At 36.7% G+C, this 26720-nt stretch overlaps 1 protein-coding gene across 7 annotated transcripts in view; it reads right to left on the reverse strand.

Moving 5' to 3' along the window:
* bcas3.L (breast carcinoma amplified sequence 3 L homeolog) overlaps positions 1 to 26720 on the reverse strand; it is a 603015-nt gene that overhangs the window by 383292 nt on the left and 193003 nt on the right. For all 7 annotated transcript variants that reach the window (XM_041582224.1, XM_041582225.1, XM_041582223.1 and 4 more), the window contains one exon: positions 13231 to 13381. In XM_041582224.1, the coding sequence (XP_041438158.1) occupies positions 13231 to 13381 (151 nt within the window). The remainder of the gene's footprint in view (positions 1 to 13230; positions 13382 to 26720) is intronic.

Genomic DNA, 26720 nt, shown 5'->3' on the forward strand with positions numbered 1-26720 from the left:
TGTCCAAACATTTGCGTAAACTCTCTAGGGTTTTTGCTAACCCTTACATCAACTGTAAAATTTAAAAAGTAAAATAAACAGAACATGCTTTTCAGTGAATTAGGGAGAATACTCAATAGAATGGCAAACTGTCAATAAAGGTTAAAAAGGGTTAAGATGGGATTTCGTCGTATTTCTTTAAAAAAAACAAAAACTAGCACTTAGCATCTACTTACAGGGACAAAGGAAAAGCCTCCCCTTTATACCTTTTAATCTGTTGCAAATAGTTTCTTTGCATGAAGGGAGAATGAGCCATAAAAGAGAATAAGAGAGAGGGACTAAAGGAACCTAGGATACAGTTAGTGATTACAGCAATACTCCAAGGACTAAATTGCATCCACACAGCAAGGGTTTTTTTTTTTAAAAGCATGATAACAAAAGCTTTCCAAGGACTTTTGTTGGATTGAAAGCCATATTTTAGTTTTTGTGATTACAGCTTTGTTTTATGTTAATGTGACCCTAATGACTGTAGTCTTACTCCAGAACAGCATTTTTGTTACTTGTTACCCTTTGAAAAGACACACATAACTTAAGATGCTATAATGGAAGCACAACAAATAAGTAATAGGATGCTGTCCTAGCCTGGACAGTTTTACGTTTTGCTATTCCATTAGTATCTCTACTGACACTAAGGGGCTGATTTATTAAGCTGCAACTTTTTCAGATCTGGCTTTTTAACACCAAAAATCCATAAAGATCATGGGAAAAAGTGCAACTTTTTTCTGGATTTATTAAATATACGGAAATACTCCAGCTAAAACCTGTCAAAATCATGTAGATGTCAATGGCATATGTCCTTTTTACAACTGAAAGATCTTTCTTTGATTGGTGGTTTTAGAGGTTTTTCAATGTGGACTTTGTGCGACAATGCGAAACAGTCATAGTTATTCTGCAACAACTTGAAAAAGGCACAGTTTTCATGGCTTTTTTTTCGACTTTTCCTGTTTGTGCTTTTTCAGTTCGAATTTTTTAAATAAATTTCATGACATTTGGTTTTAGAGAAAGCGAGTTAGTCATGGTTTCCAACACCTCAAAAACCACGAAAATAAGGCTGTTAATAAATGGACCTCGACATGAAAAATGTGAACACAGCCTACCTGCATCTTCCAAGTAAAAGAAAAACCTAATATGATTGATTAAAACAACCTTCTCTCTAAGGGGCAGATTTACTAAAGGGCGAAGTGATTAACGCTGGTGACGATTCTACAGCATTACCGTTTTTAGGCACTTCGCCGATTTACTAACGGGCACAGGCATAACTTCGCTACCGAAAGAGACAGATGCTTGTGCTCATTCGCACTCTATTGCCAGGCGAATTTTCGCTCTGGCGAATGGGCGTTACTCCGCAAATTCACTAATATGCTGATTTTACTGAACATCACCTCTTTCGCCAGACTTGCCTTTGCCAGCTCAGACCAGGCGAAGTGCAATGGAGTGCATATATCTTCCTCATTCTTCATTTTTTAGTCCAAAGTCTAAAAAAGGCTGGGTAACGGTTCCACCATACATTTTCTAACATATGGAACATTAACTATACAGTGGGCTCATGTGTAGGGAATTATAACAACTATATTGTCTTTAATAAGGTTCCTGGACTTGTGCAATGTAATGCCGAAGTAGTGCGAGAGAATAAATTTGCCAGTGTTCGGCGCCCAGGACGCAACTTCGCATTTTAGTAAACTAGCGATGTCTGAGCGAATTTTCACCTGGCAAATTTTCACCGCTTAGTAAATTTACCCCTAAGTATGAAAAAACAGGGGCAGAAAATAATGCAGGCATCAAACCTCAAATTCAAGGTTATCAATAATGAAGGCATCAAGTTTATAAGGCCATGTTGGCCATGTATTCAACTTGTATAATATTAGATCAAATCCTTTAACCAGCATATACTATTCATTACATTATTTTTCCTTTATTTATTACCGTAAAACCCAAAAGCGAAGGCTATGAAGTGTGTATGACTTCTTTCTGAAATGCGTTTAAGTATGTGAAAGTAAATCTGGAGGTTTTCATAAAGAAAGGGACCCATTTGCTGCATGGGAAAACAAGATAGAGGTATTTGACCAAAGCTCAAACCATTATGTGTTGGGCAATTCTAACTTTGCTTCTACCATTATACCTACAGTCTAGTATGTGGTTGTGAGGATACCTGTGAGGCCTTGCTTGCAGGGATGTCCACAGCCGACAAATAATTAGAAATGATGCGGATCGCATCGGAGCTCACCCGCTTATGCTGTGCCTTCCCAGCCTTAGCGAGACGCCAGCCACTCCATGCCGGTAGTCCATACAAATAGAACGATACTCCCGCGTACTAGGCACTGATCCAGGACACCATGTGAGGACACAAGCGTTTATGTTGAAATATCGGCTTTATTAGAACAAACACACAGGGGGAATCTTGTGGTGGGTATGCTGAGATGCCCACAACCATCTTCCAAGTAGGATCGCAGTCATTATTGCAGGCGAGCATTCATTTGGCTTGCAGTCATTATGCTTGGAATGAATAATAAAACATTTAAAGGTGCCACGTCCTACTTCCCATCGCCCAACGTAGGTCTATTATAGATAGTTCCTGGGTGCACTTCTAGTCTGTTTTCTCTGTTCTTTGACCTTGCTGGCCTTGACCACAGCTGTTTGTAAGGTTGCCACCTTTTGCCAAAAAAAATTCCGACTGGTGGGGGCGGGTACACAAAGGGGGGGTGGCGTGACATCAAAGGGGGCGGAGTTGTGCCGCAAAGGGGTGGGGCCACGGCACAGCCAGGACAAGAACCGAAGGACAAGGTAAGTTTACAGGGGATTGGGGGCTGGCCGAGGGGGTCTTTTTAAGGGTATTACAAATTTACCGGCAGCTACATTGCCGGTAAATTTGCAATACCGGCCCCGGCAGGTGTTTTACCGGCTAGGCCGGTAAAATACCGGCTGGGTGGCAACCCTAGCTGTTTGCTGCCTGAACCGATCTTTGTTTGTTACTGACAATTCTTCTGAATCCTGACTCCTGTTTTGACCACAGTCTGTTCGACAGCTACACTTAGCTCTATTCCGTCCCTTCAGTCACATGTTACAGTAAACTTGTCTGGCCAGAACTCTTGCCTTGGTTCTCTCACTTTAAGACCTGGCAGCATTCGAGTAGCTGAGTGAACTGCGTGAGCTGTGACTGGAAGCTTGGCGTCTGTTCTGGGTTTTGGGATCCCAAACATGACAGTGGTATTGGGATCATGTTGTAGAATGGTTATTAGAATTTAAACATGTTTTGTTTCCCAGGAAAAAATGCAGAAATGCCAATGTCAGTTTTAGAGTTTCATGGAAAATAGCAATATTGATTCCTATGCATTTGGCAGAATTCACCAAAATGTCAGCATTTTGTGAATATTCCCATGGTTTCAGAAATATTTCTGCAAAACAGGCCTATTTAGTACATCGATAGCTATAATACATCACTGGTTTGAAATCTCTTTGCCTTGATAATTTAGTAGACCTAGACCGTATTAATTTTTTATTTTCATGATAGTTCCCTGTTAACTATCTCATAATCAGTTTTGAATTTCAGTTTTAATTTTGTGCCAATCTTAGACAATAAATGAAAAGACTCCGTTTACATTGCTTTCCACTTTAGGTTACCCTTTTAGTGAGAACAGTCCAACTGGAGGCCCGCAGACTGGATGAGGCCCCAAGGAGATAACAAGGGCTCAGAAGGCTTATCTGCATGACAGAGTGTTATTATAATCCTCCAGCCATACCAGTGGCATGTTATATAATTGGCTGACAACCTGAAAAATGTCAGGCAGTACTGTATTATAACTTTAAGGGTCTGTTGGGTTTACTGGATATCTGGCTCTTTACATGAAAAAATTGGACAGACCTGCTTTAATCTAAGAAACATCTTTATGTGTGCAAGTGAATGCTAGAGATATTGCTCACAGAAATTCCTCCAAATTAGAAACATTCAGAGAAGAGGCTACACAAACATTGCAGTGTCAAGAAAGAAAGGCAAAGGTTGAGGTGGAAAGTAATACATATGGAAAACATAAAAAGAATATATACTAGATAAATTATAATTATAACCATCGTTTTATTGTTCATTTTGCTTATTACTCTTTGAATGAAGTAAATGCTTCCTACCACAAACGTATCAAAGCATTTCAACTACACCTTGTAAATATTTTAAGAGGTAAGAACCTAAAATATATATATCTTTAGAAAATTCTGTATTTTCAAGGCAATATTTTCCCAAGTAAAAAAAAAAATCCGTAAAAAAAAGTAAGCTGAATAGTTGTTACAGAATTCTCCTCACTTATTCCTGTTTGCATGCACTAGTGCCATTGCGAGAATCACACTTTGATGCACGAGTCATTATAATCAAAGTTAGAACATGCTGTAATGCTAAACGGAAAGAATGACAAGTTATAAGGCTGTATTGGTTTTGAACAGTTCCTTCATGCTGTTTTCGGCACCATCGTGGGGTTAAGCAGCTGCTTAAGAAAAAAAAGTGCTGTTTTTCCTTCCAGCACTGCTCAGAGGTGCTGACCAAGTAGGTGTAAATACATCTGTCTTTTGCCATTTGTACTAATGCATGCCTCCTACACTTCTCAGAGCACAGCAGATGGTCTCTGTCCTGTCTAAATATTACAGTGTACAGACTTACATTGCTATGTGTTTCTAGAAATATGAGGGCAGATGTTAAATATGTTAAGCACACGCTTTGCCCCTAGAGGTTTGAGTTAAGGCTGCCGACTCAATTTGACCATCTCAAGCATGCCAGGATTCATGCTTCTTAGGCGTTCCTCTTAAATCTCTCTAAATAGATTGTGTGTGTGTTTTTTTTAAATTTTCATTACAGCAGCCTTAAAGTATTTCATCACTTGAGAAGGATTTATTAGTTCATATTCTTAAAATCACCAAAGGCTGAATTAATAGTATGTGCTGTCTGTTTAGTATTTGTTAATAGCAATATGCTTTCACTGGATCTTTGTGATTGGGGGTAAATGTAAGATGAACAATTGAATGTTATACAAACATGGGACATTGAAATGTTTAGAAGATGGCTTGTATAATACAGACAGGAATTATCTTAGAGGGGTACTACATGGTGCATGTTGAATCATGTGATACAAACGGTAAGGGTGTAGCAAAAATGGCCCTGCCAGTCAGTTCTCAAGTGTCAGCTAGAGGAGTAGTATGTATTTCTACAAGGCTACACCACAATGTGGATAGATCACAGCAGAAGCTGATGAGGTAGCCAAGGAAAATCAAGAATTTTGGACAGTTGTGAGCAGGTCTGTGAACAGACAGTGCAAGTAATGTGGTGAAGGTTGCTTCCATATTTTAAGGCTCCAGTGTTATCAGCATTGTAATAGGGCAACTTAGAAATTGAGACAGAGCTTTGAACATATTTGCACGTTTGAGCCATATTTCAATTAAACTAGTTTCAACAATTTATGGAAACATCAGCAAAAAAAGGTTTTTGGATTCTTTTAATTCATTTCTTTTTGACAAAACCCATAATGATAACAGCAAAATAGTTTGATGTGGCAAGCTTATTAGTGCCTTATTAGTATATTTAGTGCCATGAGTTTATATCATCTTCAAATTGAAAGCATCCAAGAAATAAAGCAGCCTTTTGTGTGATGCCTCACACCCATAAAAGATGTTCTTCGATATGGGGGTTCTTGCCTTTGTTCCTTTATAGGCAGGACTGTCCCCATTGTCATAATTGAAATTAGATGGGGGTTACCCAAATGGATGTGGGGTAAAGGGGGTTGTGTGCATATTTGGGCAAATACCAAATTAAGTTCCTGTAATTAAAGGGATACTGTCATGGGATATTTTTTTTTTTCAAAATGAATCAGTTAATAGTGCTGCTCCAGCAGAATTCTGCACTGAAATCCATTTCTCAAAAGAGCAAACAGATTTTTTTATATTCAATTTTGAAATCTGACATGGGGCTAGACATTTTGTCAATTTCCCATCTGCCCCAAGTCATGTGACTTGTGCTCTGATAAACTTCAATCACTCTTTACTGCTGTACTGCAAGTTGGAGTGATATCGTCCCCCTCCCTTTTCCCCCCCAGCCAAACAAAAGAACAATGGGAAGGTAACTAGATAACAGCTCCCTAACACAAGATAACAACAGCACTCAATAGTAAAAACCCATGTCCCACTGAGGCACATTCAGTTACATTGAGAAGGAAAACAGCAGCCTACCAGAAAGCATTTCTCTCCTAAAGTGCAGGCACAAGTCACATGACATGGGGCAGCTGGGAAATTGACAAAATGTCTAGCCCCATGTCAGATTTCAAAATTGAATATAAAAAAATCTGTTTGCTCTTTTGAGAAATGGATTTCAGTGCAGAATTCCCATGACAGTATCCCTTTAAGCCTGCAACCGGACGCTTACAGCGCATAAGAATTACAAGACAATTGTTTCTGTATTTTGACAGAAATTACAGCTTTGTAACCATTTGACCATATCTTGAGATTTGGATAAACTCCTGCACCAAAACTAGAATTCACTGGATTCCTGGACTAGATTTCTGGTTCTAAACTACAGTGGCAAAGTGAATGCTAGAGGTATTAAAAAACAGATTTCCTTTTTTGTGCCTGAAGACAAGGTTTACATTTTCTGGTCACTCTGCTATTATTTGAACCATTATTTCAAAGAAAATACTTCTTTTATACTCCTTTTAATTGGGATTGTAATGACAGAGCATCAACAACATAATTAAATATCTAATTCTATGAAAGCCCTACATACTAAATAACGTGCAGTACAACTTAAGCTTGCGAACATTTAAAATGGTGCTATTTACAAAGAGAAATTATACCGTGATATTTTCTCGATTCTCATATTCTTCTTTAGAAATGTTTGTAGACAATAAAAGTTGTCTCTAATACACTTTAGTGAATCCTCCACATAGGATGTGTTTGCCTTCTGTTTGTCACTCAACTGGTTCAACTGGTTGTAACATGCTGAATAATGCAATATATCTACTACAGCTAATTTCTAACAATTCCTAAGGATTATTTTTCTTCTACTAGATTTACAGAGCCAATGGAGTGGATGGGAAGGTGAAATTACATTGGGGCAAAGGAATTTTTACTTTTTTGTTTTTACTGTTTATTTTATAGGGAAACAAAAGGGCTCAGATGTTGCCAACTTCTCTAAATACAATACTTGGGGGCTCCAATTCCATTGGTTGGTGGAAGATAGGGTGTGGATAAGGACGACTAGTTTTTTCCCCCCAACAAAACAGAACACAGGTTTTTTTTTCTGGTAAATCAGACGGCATGGTGACATTTTAGCGCAACGTTCACCCCAGCGATGCTATTAATTTTGCTGCTGAAATGTATAGGTGAAAAAGTTCATTTGTCCCAAATTTATTATAGTATGTTTTATATATTTTTTAATATATGTATTATATTTTATAATATTATTAAAATAAATGTCTAAAGGTGGCACTTATGCATAATTAAAGGCTCCTGTAACAAACTAGCGGAACAGGTAAATAAATCAGTTACTCATTAACAGGTTTACCTTGAGAAAGGATATATATATATATATATATATATATATATATATATATATATATATATAACAGAGTCCAAACTGGTGCACTCCACAATGAATGGTTGAAAGCCTTGGTGCTGGTAAAACTTACGTGTATTCAATAAATCAAAAAAGACCGCACTCACAGGACTTATCATGAAAAAAAGCCACAAGGGCTGTGCTTTTATTCCTCAACGTTTCGGCTATCCAACTCTATCCTCCTGAGGACGGCTAGAGTTGGATAGCCGAAACGTTGAGGAATAAAAGCACAGCCCTTGTGGCTTTTTTTCATGATAAGTCCTGTGAGTGCGGTCTTTTTTGATTTATATATATATATATATATATATATATATATATATATATATATATATATATATATATATATATCGTCGTCAAGGTAAACTCTTATAATACCTAATGTTCATAGCAAGAGATGTGAACTCAGTTATACCTTTGCATTATCCCTGGGCGACCTTCTGCTGTACACATGCGCTTTGTTACATAGAGGCCATCAAAGTTTAACAGAATTGCCAGATCTTAATAGGTAAGGGAAAAGACTACTTATTTACATTCAGAGTGTTCATACCATTCTGACATCCAGGTTCCTAAGTGTGTGAGCTCAGAGCAACTTGGAAGCTTCAGCAATACAAACAGGATATATGCCTTGTGAAAACCCTTTATTCCCATTAGTTTCCTGACAGATGCAGAGGAGAATTAGAAATATATCATTTTCCAGTGCTATAACAGTAATATGAGGAAAATGCCCAGAACCTTTTTTTTTCCTCCTAAAATGAAACCCTAATTATGATTTGGCTCTTGTTTTGTACTACTGACTGGCCGTGTAGAAAATGATTATTATATTTGGGCTGTGTCTGTAACAGATATATTTATAAGGTTACTGATCTTGGCCATGACTATTTTTGGCTGTGTTTAGAAAACATATGGACTGGATGGATTTCAATAAGTCTGATGTGGTCAGAAACTCGTTTCCAAATAACTAATGTCTGCTAATACTCAGTGGCTGTCCTGATTGTTTCGATTGGGTTTCAGATTTTCACCTCTTCTGTTTTCTTAAGTGAAATTTGTCATAAAATAGAAAGTGCAGCCAGGATGCTAAGGCAGCCATGTTGGTACTGCCACATGAAAGGCAAACAATTAATAGTACAAATAAGCATAAGTATCAGCATTTTGCTTTGCATATGCATGTAAATGCTGCAATAGAAAGAACAAAAAGTAGGTAAGATGTTCCTCCATTTTCTGTGTGATTTGTTTTGCTAAAAAGTACAGGAAAAAATTTACTTCAGCATACAAACACTTTTATTTTCTCAAACCACTACCATTTATGAACCAGAGACCAATCAGAGTGGTATAAGGTCCAGTAACATAAGCAAATAAAACACCTTCAAAATGCTACATTTGTACAATACATAAACCAAATTATTTAAGCAAGATAACTTTAAGGGCAGATGGAATACACTAATGGATGTCTTCATCTCAAACTCTGAATTGTATAGTTTAAAGAAAGTGGATCAGAGTTCCTGGTCTAATCACCCAAAGGAAACAGATGTTTATTTTCATGAGTGACTAGATTAAAAAAGAAAACAAAATAAAAGATTGCCGCTGCATAAAAAGTATTACTCTTCTCTTGGGACAGTTGAAAGTGTTGTAAATAGTAGGTAAGATACCACTCAGGAAAATCCTAAATACGTTTTAGTTCATGGGACATAAAAGATGGAGTAAACTGCAGGAAAAATGTAAAAATAAAAAGTTTTACTGCATTTTACACTTTGCATTGGCTTTTGATATGGCACCGTATTAAAGATTGTTGTGCATGGGCTTAAAACCAAACATTATGAAGATGGGTGTGCATCTTGGGAGAGATTTACCTTTAAAACCACGCTATACTCTTTTTACTGTAAAGTTGACCACAAATCAAGTGAGGTGACACATAGATCTATCATTCTCTAAAAACAATCTTATTTTATCTAGTTTCAAGGTAAGGTCAGTCTGTCAAACCCAAAGACCTTCCACAATGTAATCCATTTAAATCTGCAGAAAATAGAAAACGGTATACAGAGCAACAGAGCATTCTCTTTTTGGTTTGGGAAGACAAGTCTGTGTGTCTAGTCTAACTGGTTGACTACCATAGACTGTAAAATATCCAGCCTGGTCAGAAATGGCTGACTGTTACTATTTGTAGCAGTTCAGGGTCTAATAGGGTTATCTATTGAAGCTGCCCCTACACTTCTCACTAGTTCCCCTGTCGCTAGGCAAAGGGGAGTAACATGGGACCACTGGGGCACAACTGACATGTTGAAACTACTGCCTGAGACCTTCCTGTATATTCAGCTTCCCTGCCTGTCCTCAGGTAAGTGACCTAATACTAATACCTTTACACTAAAACACACTTATTTTGTGTATTACTTTTTTATTTTATTTCTGGTATTTTATCACTTTTCTTACTGCATTTTCAGATTAATATTTCTGTTGACTGCTTATTTACTCCAAAAAAAACCCATACATAATGTGCAATACTTTTTTTGGTTAAGCTGGCTTAATTGTATAAGTAAATGTTTTGTATTCTGGGATTTTCTTGATTGTTTTTAGCTATAAAAATTGTGATTCCAATACTTTCATTTCAGGAACTCTGCGGGTCTCATTTATTAAACCTCAATGGTTTTTCTGGTTGAGGTTTTTATGAGGAATACTTATTATTTGGTGGAACAATAAAAACTCAAATTTGTAGAGATTTATCATACTCCAAAGCTGCTAAAAATTCGTATCCAAAAATACTCCATGTAAAGCCTGTTGAGGTCACATAGAAGTCAATGGTAAATGTCCCTGAAGCTGTTTCTTGACATTGTGGCTAGTCCGAAAAATTCTGTGTTTTTGTTCAATAATTCGAAAAATTCAAGTTTTGGCAAAGAAAATTTGTTAAAATGGACTTTTCGGAGTGTACAATATTAATTGAAGCTCAATTTTGTTGCGAGTTTTGTCGCTCTGGGTTTTTCGAATAAAAAAAATTATAATTGAGTTCAATTTGTAGAAGGGAGTTTGGTTGACTATGTTTTCATAAAAAACTGGGGGAGAATGATTCAAGTTTTAGTAAATCAGCCCCTACATGTCACACAGGTTTGTAATCTTAGGCATACTCGGTATCTAACCATTCAGGTGAGCCCTGGCATTCATATTTATGAAGTTTTATAATTGCAAGGACGTTTGGGAGATAAGATACTGTAAAATTCATGCTTTGAGGAAGTTTTTATAAATGTCATTAAAAATGTTAACTGTAGCTTAGATGTTCAATTTAGTAACATCTAAAAACTGTATATATATATATTTTATATATATACAGTTATCTTTCAAAAATGTTTGGGCTTCTTCTGGATTCTTATGACAAATGAAATACATGCAGTGAGCATATTTTGAAGTGGCCAAAGTGACATGAACTTTTGGGCAGGACCCTCTTGTATTGGTTATTACTTGTATGTTTAGTATTTATTCTGTATGTAAGGAGAAAAAAAGTCTTGTGACATTAGGTTTAGTTTCTAGTAAGATAATTTTACCTTTCTGAGATCTTTTCATGGTCATGTCTAACACATCACTTTCACATCTCCAGAAAACAAGTTTGACATCCATTTGTAAGAAAGAGGTACACCCTTTTAACCATCTTTAATTGTAATCAGTGTCGGACTGGCCCACCGGTATACCAGGAAAACTCCTGGTGGTCCCAGGTGTCAGTGGGCCCTCATGCTGCTAAACTTTTGGCATATTTCATGTAGGGATGCACCGAATCCACTTTTTTGGATTCGGCCGAAACCCCGAATCCTTCACGAAGGATTCGGCCGAATACCGAACCGAATCCGAATCCGGGTGGGAAGGGGAAAACATTTTTTACTTCCTTGTTTTCTGACAAAAAGTCATGCAATTTCCCTCCCTGCCCCTAATTTGCATATGCAAATTAGGATCCGGATTCGGTTCTGCCGGGCAGAAGGATTCGGCCGAATCCGAATCCTGCTGAAAAAGGCCGAATCCTGGCCGAATCCCGAACCGAATCCTGGATTTGGTGCATCCCTAATTTCATGGACATTCCCTATTTCTATGAGGCTTAATAGATGGAATAATTGATTATAGTATAAAGAAAACAAACTAGATGAATAGAGGTTGATTGAGGAGATGAAGAATATTAGTACTCCCCTGGTCTAAGGTTTTATGGTGGGCCCCTGGTCTAAGGTTTTTGGGTGGGCCCCTGGTTGTCCAGTCCGACACTGATTGTAATTCATCCATTTATTCAATATAAAAAATATCTCCTGCTTATGCAATTTCTTTTACTGCTATACTAGGAAATCTGACTTACATTTGTCTGTAGAAGGCTGTTTGCCATTCATAAGTAGATATTATTATCTCCCTATTATCTCTCTTAGGCATCAATTCATTTTATTTTACTATTAAAAATGGCCTTCAGCCTTACTACTCAAATGTCAAATGTCAGTTAGCAAATTCAGCATAAACTGATCCCTCTGTATTTCACAAAACACTCCAATAAGGGAAGAAACACTTAGGGGAATATTTATCAAGGATCGAATTTCGAAGTAAAAAAACTTCAAAATTCGACCAACGAATTTGAGTAGTTCGATAGTCAAAGTATTTTTTCAAGCGAAAATGGCCGAATTCGGACGGTGTACGATCGAAGTAAAATCGTACGATCGAACGATTCAAAGGATTTTTCAAAAAAAAACTTTGACTTCTCAAAACTTGCCCAAAAGCCTCAGATAGGTTATAGGAGGTCCCCCATAGGCTAAACAGCAATTTGGCAAGTTTAAGATGACGAAGTGTCGAAGAACAAGTTTTTTTTAAAGAGAAAGTACTTAAATTTTCGAGTGGTCGAATTTTCAAAGGTTTTTCAATTCGAAACAAAGTCGAAGCTGAATTTGGCCTATTCGATGGTCGAAGTACCCAAAAATTACTTCAAAATTTCTACGTTTTTTTCATAAATCTGCCCCTTAAAGTGACATGCAATAAAAAATAACTCTTGCTTTGATTCTGATAATCTCCAGTTTGCTGGAATCATTTTATATCAATAAATCCCTCTAAGGTCAACAGCACTTCAAAACTAGCACTACTTGCAATTGACATCTATGTACAGTACATGTTATATGGAAAATAATCACCCATAAAGGGAGATCTTCGGCACTTTCCATTAATGCCAGTGGCAGGGGAATTGTGGGAAGCAGGGATAGTTTAGATTACAACTAAAAATAGTGATATTTAAAATGTATCATTCACATCAGTCCTGACCCCTGTGGAGCTTACCATCTAGAGTCCACACATACTATGATCAGTTTTGTCAGGAATCAATTGTATGCATGCTTTTGTAAAAGAACTCACGTACAACCCATACATACAAACTGAAACAATTCCTCCATTGGCCCATTAAAAAATAATCTATTATAAAATATGCATAAACGTTTTCAACTTTTGTGTGCAAGAGTGTCCTTAGACAATTTAGACATCTTTATAGAAGGTTCTATCTTGCTTAGTATATGCATTTTAAGCACCAACCATATTCCCTTTCTTTAAAATTGATTCTTCTTATTTGAAATTTTAACTTTTTTTTGTTAAACCATGTAATGTCTCAAATAACTTACCCTGTACGTTTTGTAATGGTTCCCAGAGTCATTGGTTGCTTAATTTGAACAAGAGGTTGCACAACTGTTAAGCTTGGCAGTGGTGAGAGACGTGGGTTCCCTGGGTTATTGTTGATGAAATTATTGTAGTTGTCTTGGCTGTTAAGTTTACCTGAAAGTAAAGATAAATTGGAATATAAGAAAGCTTGAACTAAAACAATTAAAAGTCTTTCTTGACCATAACATTTCAGCATAATAACCCTCATGCTGATTTTTAAAACATTTCTACAAATTCCATATTGGCTTTTCAATAGATGATCTTTAAAAACAGAAAAAGAGTAAAAAGTGATGTAACATTTTGGGGCAAGTACCTTTGGCTTTTAAAGCCCTGTCTTACGAAGGGGCTTGCCCCGAAACTTTAAATCACTTGCAATTAATAAATATGCAGGGTTTATCCTGCTTGTGCCAGTTTCCAATCTACTTGCTACAAATTGGAGGGTGCAGATCCCTCGGGAATCATTGAGAACGAGGTGGAACCATAATTTTAAGGTGTGCTGGTGAGTATTTAGACAGTAGTACATACATGACATGATGAAAGAATGAATTTTGGTGGCTGTTTCTGTGATGAATCACAGTATGTGAAAAAAGTGTGAGGTTGGTAATGGGGGGAATTTATAAGAATAATGAGAAACGACAGAGGAGGATACAGCCTTAACCGCCGTTGGGAAAATTACACTTGGGGGTTATTTATTAAGAATCAAGTTGTGTTTTCCACAAAAAATATAATATAAAACTCTAAAATTAGACCTTTGATAAATAACCCCCATACTGGGCAGATGAAGGAAAGTGGGATTTGTAGGTTTTCAGCATTAGTAAGTAGCTGGCTAGACAGAACTAAGTACTTGAAAGCCTCATTGGTGATGTAAGGTGTGGGAAGTAGTGAGGAGAACACACAATTGCTAATTGTTAGCGGATATTGTATAAATGTTTTAAAATGGATGAATGGGGAAGAAGAGAGGAAAATAAATGTTTAGGCACATGTTATGGATAAGAATGTGAAAATGAACAAAGTACAGTAGGCTACTTTCATTGTTTTCCAGTTATATTTTGATTCAAGAAAATGCTGGCAAATACTGAATGTTTGGTATATTACCCCCGCCAAACTACTGTATTATCCTAATGTTACCATGTGTAAATGGCCTTTCAGGTGGTTGGTTATTGTGAGTATTGTGCATACTATACTACATAAGGGATATTGCGATTCATAGGTTATGATTGTTACCCTCAAAAGCTTATCAATTGTAACTTCTCAATATTGAAATTATTGAGCAAAAATAATGAAGGACATTTCAACCTGTGGCTGCCAGTGGTATCCAAAGGAAGGGCTTAAGAAAGCTAGGTAGTGTAGCGTATTTTATACCGGGAGGTAAGATTGTTGGTAGTACCCACCTGGCCAGTAGGTCTATTAACTCATTAAAGACAGTAATATGGTGGCATATATTGTTACTGCATGTCATTGGTTTGCTCATCCACATTTATTTGGGGAAATGTATAGCATGTGTGCATTTTGTGAATGTGCAATATATATATATATATATATATATATATATATATATATATATATATATATATATATATATATATATATATATATATATATATATATATGTGTCCCATAATTTATTAAGCACATGTAATTAGTAATTAGCACCGGTTGTTTGTTTATCACTAAATATATCAGATTCTCTTGAAAAAAAATATGCTCAAAATTAGTCCTGCTGCATCTTGGGGCAAGTGGGAGGTCATGAGTTACACTACTGGCGCCTCTCTGGTTTTGGAAACCCAACCCATTCTGCAGGTGATATAGACCAACTAGCTCTGACATCGTCAAAGAGGGCAGGGCAGGTGGAGATATGAACTATTTTAACCCTCTCAGGCCTAGTCAGACTTGGGTTAGAAAGGGTGGCTTAGGTTTGGGTGTGGATAAGTCAATTCCAAACTTAAGGTGTAATAATGTAAATAGTAGATTTTAGATATTTTTAAACATAGATAGATGTCAACCATAAATCACTGCTGATTTTTGGAGAATGAAATAAACAACCATTTAAATATATTAGCCTATGCATACACAAAAGTAACTAAACTTGTGTATGCTATATTTGTGTAAATCATTTTTTATTAGATACCTCACAAAAGATAACACAAGTGTCCTATTACACATGCAGAGCATCTCATATTAAAGAAAGAAGAAAATAATAAACCACAATAGTTTAAAAAAAATAGGTATAAAATGTCCTAAAAAAATTAAAAATGTCACTCAATTAATTTAATGTAAAACAACAGCTATTAAATATGATAGAGCAATGTTTTTTTTTAGCAAATGTTTTCGTTAATTTGACGCATTAAAGAAAATAGTGTTCTCAAATGAGCCTGTTAAATCTGATCAAAAATGGCTGCTGTCCATCTCAGTGCTTTTGCTATTGTCAAGCACTCAGACAGAAAAGGAAATGAGCTTCAAATTAAATAGGAAGGAAGAAAAGAGAAGAATAAAAAAGGAGAGTAAAATAGGGGAAACTGGTAAGTAAAAAACTGAAAGAGCCTGTTTCTAATCAAATCAAATTGTTTTCAATAGTCAAGAAACAGTGAATTCAAGGGTTTAGATCATTAACTTGTTTTTCTGTGGTTCAACAATGCTTTGAGATGGTGGCTTTTGTTCGTAGTCAAAGAGGAGCCATATTGGGAATTAAGTTTCTAAATAACGGATGCATTCTTTAGTAGATATTACAGAAATCCCAGGCCTGATCCGCACAATCCTGGTTTCAAGAGGGTTCTTAAAATTTCAAAACAGCTACACCCCCACTGCAGCCACCTTTTTGCAAGGAAGAATAACATCATAGAAATAGATTTCTCACAGGAAGCCGGCTGAAATGCTATGATGGTACTTGAACTTTGGAAGAAAACAGCCAAAGGAAAGAGGCAGGAAAACCCCTTAATAAATATGGGACTTTCTAGAAAAGCACTAAATCTTTTGTGCTTCTTCTATTAGAGGTTTAAACAAATACTTAAACACAGGAAAATACATTTCACCTAAATGCAAATACACTATATCTATATTTCTTTAAAAATCTGATAACACACCAAGGTAAAAGGTAGTTTACTAGCCTGGATTAGGAATTTGAGGAGATATTCCTTAACAAACAAATTTAAATACTGGTTAAACTCATTCTCATTATTATTTGGTCAAATATTTCAATGAAAATTCTGAGTAAAAGGAAATTAACGAAGAACTGAAATTAAATGATTTTTATTAAGTCCACATCTCAATAAATTATTAGCATGATGGGGGGTTCTAGGCAGAGATCATGGGTAGTAAATGACTTATCCCCTTCCCTGGCGAATGGCTTAAGTGTTAGAAATTACTCTCTCTCTTATATTTGGATTAAATGGATCTTTATGTCCCAAAACCAGCATTTATATTAACTTTACCCCAAGTATGAAAAGGTAATAAAGTGAGAACTAACATATCACACAAGGTTCTAGTGACAAATTGAGTGTATGGACTGTATCCCATCAATAAGAAGTGAATGTGCTAATGTATTGCCAGTATAAGATATACCTTCACAAACAGTGAATACATTGGGGCAGATTCACTAAAGGGCCAAGTGGCTGTCTCTAGCAGTCGCAGAGGACAATTCGTTAGTGAAAGAGACTGTCGCTAGCGCCTAGCCTATTGCCAGGCGAATTTTCACTCAGGCGAACAATCGTTACTCTCCAAATTCACTAAAGTGTGAATTCTTTCTCCAGAGTTTCCTTCACCAGCTTAGACCTGGCGAACTGATAAAATGAAACTACATCCTCCTCAATTTTATGTCAGTGACATCATATCATGTATGCCAAAGTAATTAAAATGTTAAAAAAAAGTTGGCTTTTTTTTTCAAATGTTAAAGTGGGATTGAATTTAAAAGTTGTAACTGTTACAAATTTTTGTTTTAACCTTTTTTTTTAAACCATTTGAGGGGCATAACACATATGTTTTAGGGTGGGCTCATGTTTAGGACAAAAGAGGATCTCTTTTGTTTTCATTTTGCTTCCTTGAACATCTTTAATAATAAGTGGCCACTTCAAGCATTTGCACCAATATCTATGATAAAGTCATATATATGACCTATATGTACTCGCCCTATTTAAATTTAACACCTAAGCGCAAGTGCACTAACACAGTTTTGCTAGGCAGAAAAGAACGTTAGCGAAAGTTTGCTATGAAATCTTCTCGCTGACAAATGTACACTAGCGAAACTTTGCCAGAGTTCGGCAACTTCACATTAACTGAATTAACGTAGTAGTAGAGAATTTGCATCTGGTGAAGTGGCGCAAAGTGTGGCTAAGCCTTCACAGGCGAGAATTCACCCTTTAGTGAAGTTGCCCCATCATTTGTGCCCTGGATCTTGAAAACCTCAAATCCAAGACAATTTTTGGTATAAAAGTCAGTTGGTACTTAATGGGTTCATGCATGATTCACCCTGTTTAGGAGATGGAATTTTAAAACTTTAGCCCATATGTACAAAAACAAATGCTCTGAAGGCCACTGCAACAAAATTGATACAATCACCAATAATTGTATTAGAGGTTGTATTATAAAGTTAGATTTTTAACACTACATTATTTATATCACATGTATGACACATAATGTAAGAAATCAATTAAAATAGGAATTAATCAAAGGTAAGAGTATATGATACAAAAGAAAATAAGCATACACAATGCAAAATTTAACTGGAGTGTTAATTTGTTTTAAATAAGTGTGTCACACTATATTATCTACAAGTAATTATGTGTAATGCCTGACAAAACACATGTAGAATACCTATGTTTTCATGTTAATGTCTAACTATTTCAACAATCGTGACACTGTCAGGTTACACTTTGTTAATGATTTAGGTTATGGCAAATGTTGACTATTTTTCTAAAAAACATCTCTAGGGTTGAAGATTTTAGTTTTTCCTGAATATATAAAGCACATAAGTGAACATACTTCCACTATATACATGGTGACAAAGAGACCAATTTTTTTTCCTAAATTGCTAATGAATGCAGAATTGGCTGGTTCACTCCTGAAACATTGTGGCAGAAGCTACAATTTAACACACATGGAATAGAACTCACTTCTGCTACTTTTTTTTAGAGATGGAACCAGAATTGAACGCAGAGAAACAAAGGGATAAAGAAACACTTCTTTAAATTGCAACTACATTTACAAATAACTAAAAGTAACTAAAATAATAACTTAAATAACTGAAAAACGTTGAGGACTGAAGGCATTTGAGATGGTTACATTCTATTGGTAAGACACTGACCAACTGTCCAACTGATAAAAAAAAATAATTTCAGGTAAAGATTTTGTTTTTGAAAGCAGAAAAATATATATCCTATTTGCCCAACTTTAATGAGGTGTAGCAGAACGAGCTTAGAGGGTCCAAAACACCTAATACTGATCTGGTATTCCCCATATTCCATCTTATTACACCCAAGCTGACTGGTAAGTGGGTGTGCAAATCAAGGGTTTGACACCAGCATCCCAATAGTTGTTTTGTTATTTTGTACTATAGTTGCTGGTTATTCAGCATCCTTGTTGCCTCCTGTATATAAGAGAATGGTTTACTAGCTGTCAAGAACAACAATCTGATCACTGTGGACTTCTTTGTCAACTACTTTGATTTAGACATCTATTAGACATGGGAAAACCAATGGTGTGTTCAAAGGTAATCACTGGGCTAAGTAAAGCAAGCATTCTATAAAATGTATATGGCAATACAGCCACCAGGCACCATAATTTCACAAAATTGTTTGCAGATAAATAAGGCTGCCTTGACAGAATAACCTATGCAGTATGGATCATGTGATTAGTACTTGCAGAATAGTTATATTTCTAAGGTATTGTTATTTATGATAGCATTTAATTTAGGGAACCCATAAACTGTCATTGTTTTTACTTATATAGGTATCTACTTGTGTGGAGCATTTCTACATTTCCACCAACATTACACAATACATTCCTTCCAGATATCTTGTTTTTAAGGATGAAGCACTCTTTTATTATTTGGCAAGAAAGGCATGAGTAAATCCATGAGTGGACAATACAATTCCCCTTTGAAACATGCAGGACTTTTCATACCTACTGACGCCTTTGTGGCCAACTTGTAGCCTTTGGCGAATCATCTCCCAGTGTCCTGAGCACAAACACTGCAGTCCCTTGGGACACAGAGTCACTGTACTATAATAATAGCAGGCCTAGGTATGTGAAACACAGAAAAGACCCATAATATGTACAGCATATGTCAACCATTAATGCATTTATTCATGCAGATTAGGATCTTGGAAAGGTATAAACCTTTTTATCAATGTTATAAGCAAACTGTAAACGTTGAATGGAACAAAACAACTTTACTGGCCTCCTGTGTGTTTCCCTGTTTGGTGTTCTTCTGTTTTTCATTATTCTTTCTGTCTGAATTACAATCAGTGACCACGTTTATGTTACATGTGTGGTCCCAGCTACAAGTTTGCTAGCTAATTTTAGAACAGGGTTAAAATGACAATTACTCTTTTTGAAGCTGCCTTCTGTTTTTATTGTTTTACAGAGTGGTTTAGAAAGTTAATTGACATTTTAACTTTACAAGAAAATGCATTTCAACTTTCACCTCCCTCTTCATTTTAATCCCAATAACTACTGGCACTGCTTGACATTGGCTGGCTGTAATGGTATAGAAAATGTCTAGTAATAAACATATATCTTAATGGTGGTCTCTAAACTAGATGGCCATGGCACTCAGGAAATACATTCTGTTAAAAGGTTTATTTGACATAAATGATGGTGGGTTTTTCTCAGAGACTCTCTTCCACTGTCTGCCCTGGCTAGATCAAACCTATAGGGAGATCTGATTGTTCTTCGTCTATTGATTAAAAAACAGGTCGATAGGCTGAATTCCCATATTCCTCAGTAAAGCTTGCAGGGAGATAATATCTGTGTCATATGGATTAAAGAGAAACTATGGTTAAAATGCATGCTGCTCCTTTATTCTGAAAAAGTGTTATGTATCAAAAATGAATTAGAAAAAATAAATACATAAAATGAAGCATTTATGAAATGATATCCCCTATTTCTTATAAAAAAAAGTTTACATTTTAAAATCCTATTTCTGTTCTGCCTAATGACAAGTCATTTTTGAACCCTATTACAAACACAGTGCTATAAAACAGTCAGTATTACAATAAGGTTATTTGTAGATAAAAGGCATACTGGCACTCAGACAGGTCTTGGACAGAATGTAAAATTAAAAAGCCCCCAACATTTATAAAACAAATAACACAAATCCAACCAAATTTCATTTTCTTCTAAACAAATTTTCTGTAACTGAAACATATATTTAATAAACAATCCTTTGTATACTTGAAAAAAATGATTAAGCAGTATATTCTCAAGGCTATATATATGATACAGAAAACTAAGTCGTATCTGAGGGATACCACTGATTTTCTGGGGAAATTAAACGCATTAGGAAAGATCCAAGGAACGATTTGGCTTGCGACATTGGATGTCGCCAGCCTTTATACCTCTATTCCACACTTACAGGGGTTATATGCTGCAGAATTGTTACTAGAGAACAGTAGTGCATATAATAGGGAGGAGATTTCTTTTTTTATGGAGATACTTAAATTCATTTTACATAGGAATTACTTTAGATTCCAAGAAGCTTATTATTTGCAGCTGCGGGGGACGGCCATGGGGTCCAGTGTCGCCCCGTCATATGCCAACTCATACATGAGTTGGTTTGAGGAGGAGCACGTCTATACCGATGTGCTGTTTACCGGACATTGTTTGGCTTGGTGGCGGTACATCGACGACGTGTTCCTCGTATGGCGGGGTGACCTGGACTCTTTGTCCGTCTTCCACGATACAATTAATAATGCTAACGAAAACATAAAGTTCACTATGACTGCTGATCTCCATTCTGTAAATTTCCTGGATGTCCAAGTTATTCGCACTCAGGAAGGCTTTCTCACTAAGATGTTCTCTAAGCCTACTGATAGGAACCAACTGTTGGCATTTGACAGCTTTCATCCCCCAGCTGTCAAAAAGTCGATTCCTATCAGTCAATTCACAAGAGTATGCAGAATTAACAATGATCCTACTTTGGTTGAACATGATCTTTCGGCTATGCGGGATAAATTGATACACAGAGGTTACCCACCAGATACGTTGGCTAGTACAAGTGCTAAGGCTAAGTTGATTGCAAGAGGAGGTAGACAAAAGGCGGACAATAGAGAGAGACGACTCACCTTTGTGGGACAATATCATTCTCGGAGTGAAAAATTTAGACAGATTTTATACAGACATTGGCATCTGTTAAGGGATGCCTATCCTACTGTGACCGAATTTAAACAACCACCTATGATGTCCTTTAATAAAGGTTCGACTATAGGGAAGAGGCTGGTCCGTGCTGACATACGACCCTCACCCAGACAATATACATTTTTGGGTCCCCCCAAAGAGGGTATGTTTCGATGTAAAGGCTGTGCACAATGCCGGTTTGTGCTTACAGGAGATTCTTTTTGCAGCCCAGTTACAAACAGGAGCTATAATATTAGGGGGCATTTTTCATGTGACACCAGCTATGTAATCTATATGTTAGTGTGTCCTTGTAATTTAATCTACATAGGGGAAACTATTCAGAAAATTAGAGATAGATTTTCCCAACATAGATCCACTGTTAACACAAAAAATTCCATTCTCCCGGTCTCCAAACATTGTTTGGAGAAGGGACATAGTGCCGATGACCTTAGATTTAGAGTGATACAACACATACCACAACCCAGGAGAGGGGGCGATAGACTAATGCTGTTAAAAAGGACGGAAGTCCAATGGATTCATCGGTTAAAATCACTGAGCCCTAACGGGTTAAATAAGGACTTCGATTTACATCTGTTCATTTAAATGTTATGATTCTGTATAGGTTGGAGGAATTTTCTGTGCATTCTGTATGAAAGATTACAACTGATTGACTGTCATATTACTGATGATTATCACCATATATTTAGGTTCCCCTCCACTGCAGAGGGTTATCTGCCAATAACAAATATGGCGTGGCTTGATTCTATTGGCGGTGGAGCGTGTGCTCGCTCTTGTGACGCACCCACGCTTTTGCGTGGTTGCGTCAGAATGACCAGGCACGCAGCCCCCGCTATTTCAATGGGAAAGACGGGCTTCCGAGTCTCTCACTGACTCTATACGCTACGCATCGGAGACACGCTTGAGAAAGGGGGCAGGGGACCCCCGAAACGTCGCGTGATGTCTCTATGTAGATGAGTATACTTCTTTACCACGTTTTTATGATGGGACAATAAACGTTATGTTTTAAAACTTTTCGAGTGCGACTCTGCTGGAATACATGCATGTTATATATGGATTCACTCACCATTTTTGAGGACGCACCGTGCAAGATTACATTGTTTCTATAAGGGTGTGCATTATAGGTGCTGGACTTTTTTATATATATATATATATATATATATATATATATATATATATATATATATATATATATATATATATATATATATATATATATATATATATATATAGACAACTGATGTGGTATAATGTGAGGCATGTTCAATTGTAAATATGTTGACAACATATGTCAGCCCCACACTTAAAGCGGGAGCTTTATGATATATGGACTTGAAGTAGACCATGAAAGCAAATGCACTCCTGGATTCCAGCTTACCCAATATTTATGGCTCTCTAAAATACACAGATCCACCTCAACTGATCTACTTTCTTCCACTAAGCTCATACTACAAGCTTGGCACAAAATGGCACCAAAATAAAATTTTGGGACATACCCATCCCCTAACTCCACTTTCAGCACTGAAGCAAATAATACCCAACATACCCATAATAAGGTGGACAGAGAAAGACTTACAACTCTAGAAGACATATGCTCCATTATCACCCTGAAAATGTTTGAGACCCTCCAAGAGAAATTTGGACTCAAACCAAAAGACCACTACACATCTACCCAAATAATACACTGGCTCACAACCCTTAATAGAGACTATAAGACATCCAGGCACTACACACATATGGAATATCTCTGTAAAAAAGCCTGGAATGGAAGATGACATCTCTAACTGCTACAAATACTACGAACACAAGACCCAGATCAAAAACTGCCATACATGGAAGAATGGGAACAAGACCTCCAACAAACATTTACAACCAAACAATGGCAAGATGCCCTAAGTGAACACAAGGTTGCCACTAACTGTACAAACATATTGAAGCCCACATTAAGCTTCTATACAGGTGGCTTCTAACACCACAATGCATTGCCAAAATGAATCACACGTACCCCACACTATGCTGGTGGGATTGCAGCAACCAAGGATCTCTTCTTCACATGGTGGCAACGCCCAATAATAGCACCCCTGTGGCACCAAATCTGCCACAAGATCGCTCAGCTATGACAACAGGACCTACACATGCAACGATCCAATTCACCAAAGCCACAAAGAAATGTTTATTTCACATGTTCAACACAGCCATCACGCTAATAGCTAATTACTGGAAAACAGCTTCTCAACCAACGATTGAGGAACATACAACACAGCTTAAAAACAGAGAAGCCATGGAACGAATCACAGCAGAACAAGATCACACTATGGATCGCTACCACAAAATTTGGGATGCCTGACACCAAGATACCCTTGATAAAGGGCCTGGTTGGCTCGAAACATTGCCTTTTTGTATGCTATGATCTAAATAAACTCTGCATTTGAGCACTTTTGCAAATTTAACAGTGTGCTGCTGGATTTTTTTCCATGACACCAAGATACTACACTCCCTGAGTGCATGGACAGTAGATGGCATGAAAATAGCTGCAACAGTTATTCTTTTCTGTTTATGTTCTTCATTTCCCTCCCACCCAATGCCCAGGAATAGAAAGTATTGTTTAACTAAGTTAAGTTTACATTCAATCCCAATGTCTAACACTGAAATGACTTGATATGCTCTTAATTGAATAAAAATGGCAGTTAAGAAAAAAAATATTAGGAAGGATTTCTTTTTAATTTTTTTTATCACCATCAAGAATTGGGGGATATTTGCAAGCAATTGGACTCACCAATGAAAATACTCACTGCAGTCTGTTCAGAAATAAATGGATTTACTGTTATGGGGTGAGCTGTCATATCCCTCCAAATGTCATTTAGGTTTAGCCTATGTATTAGTCTATTCATTTCATCTTTATCATGCACACTAAAAAGGTCTTTCAATCCAGCAGTTTCTTCTAACTCAGAAAAACTGTCAGGTATGCTTTGGAAGGCAGCAACAGGCTACAGTTGGATCGGCGTGAGAGTATATATATATATATATATATATATATATATATATATATATATATATATATATGCACTGGGTTTCATACTGTCAGGTATGCTTTGGAAGGCAGCAACAGGCGGCTCGGTGTGAGAGTATATATATATATATATATATATATATATATATATATATATATATATATATATATATATATATATATATATATATAGCTATATAAGCTATTTTTCGAGAGTGCTGGCTTCTTGGAGGACTGTATTGGATTAATTTAAGCCTTGCACCCGTGAGTTTTGAAATATGAAAACCAATGAATTTACCAAAATGCTAATACTTGGATTTGCTTGGTTAACACAATTTGGACTGACGTTCCGAGATTGCTCCCAGAGGTCTCTAATGGTCTGTAAAGGGGACTTGCTACTCGATACATGGAACTGTCTGTGAGTTTTTCCATTTTTCTCACTACACCTGCTACCCGCAGTTGGAGAGGTGATCCGGATGGAGTGCCGTAAGCATGTTTTAATTACATCTATTGCCCGCAGCTGGATAGGTGATCCGGACCGAGAGCCGCCAGCATGATCTTACTACATCCACTATCCGCGGTTGGAGGGGTGGTCTGGACTGAGAGCAGTTAGCAAATTAGATTTTTAAATATGTGGACACTTACCAACGGGGGGCCTGGTCCTGCAGATGGCCGATGGCCAGCGCTGTGATTGTCTTGCGGTGCAACGGCCTCCTGCGGCTGCTCCCGCGTTGGGCCTGACCCTGCTGCGCTGTGTCCCTCCGGATGCGCCCACTTGTGGGGGTGGGTGTTGTGCTCTCCTCGCCGCGATGTGTCTTTGCCGTGTTATAATTGATTGAAGAGGAACATCCACTGTTATCTGATTCATCTATGGGGGGAGTCAGCAGCCGAGCAGAGGACATTCTGTTTTCGGATCTATACCTATTACAGTATGACTTTTTTCATTCATCTTTTGACATTTTGGGGTTAATGAAGATTGATTAATTTATCACGATCAGGATTATGGATTTTGGACACTAGGGGCATATTAAATATATTTTTTTTTTCCCTTTACTCCATATACTTTATTCCCTTTATTTTTTCCCTTTACTGTTTATTTATTTTTCCATTTTTAGGTTTATTAGTTTATTTAACATATTTCTATTGATTATTAGTGTAACACACCGAGGAGCGTTATTGATTATATTATATGAGTTGGGGTATTCACATTTATGAATATATCTTTAACTGCACATTGATATTTTATTGATTTTTTAATCCGAGTATGGGTTTACACGGAGGATCGTTGGTGTAATAGATATATACTGCCTGACACACATATAGAGTGAGTATTTGTTTGGACATCATGTCATGTAGATATAGGTCACTGGGTTTGAATATACGTATGTCCCCTTATTTGGTATGGTACTGACCCATTAGTGCATACTAATTAATAATAAGTATATTTATGATAGATACATTTTCTATGTCCTCACTATAAATTACTGATGGTGGGCGAGCCCTTGGGCTGTAATGACACTGAGCGGTAGAGAGATGGGTTACATGACGGCCATTAGAATTTTACAGTAATTTAGCGCTGTTATCCAGTTTCAGATATTAGAATAGTAACATCAAATTACAAACGTAGCTGGAACCCCTTAACAGACCTTCCACTCTTCTTCAAACTTATATTTTTCGTAACAAGTAACAGCTATGTAGCAATTATGGCAACAAGTGGGAAGTGATATATAATGTTACTGAATATTTGGTTTTAATTGTTTTTAACATTGTATTAGTGTGTGGGTTTTGTTATACTGTATTTTATTTTTGTGTAATGTTTTTTATTATTTATGTTGACTGGGATATGTATATTTGTCGTGCTTTAATGATGAGGTGGACACGTCATCTTTAATTGGCCAAGTACCGGTTTTTCCCGCCAATCTAGGTATTTAAAGCATTTGTGTGTTAGTATTTGTTACTTTGAAAAAGACCTCGGATGAGGTCGAAACGCTAGACTCTTGCAATAAATTTTCTACAATTTTCATAAGTCCTGTGAGTGCGGATCTTATTTGTGCATATATATATATACAGGTATATATATGCACTGGGTTTCATTTG

This window comes from Xenopus laevis, chromosome 2L, assembly GCF_017654675.1.
Source record: "Xenopus laevis strain J_2021 chromosome 2L, Xenopus_laevis_v10.1, whole genome shotgun sequence".
Taxonomy (NCBI): domain Eukaryota; kingdom Metazoa; phylum Chordata; class Amphibia; order Anura; family Pipidae; genus Xenopus; species Xenopus laevis.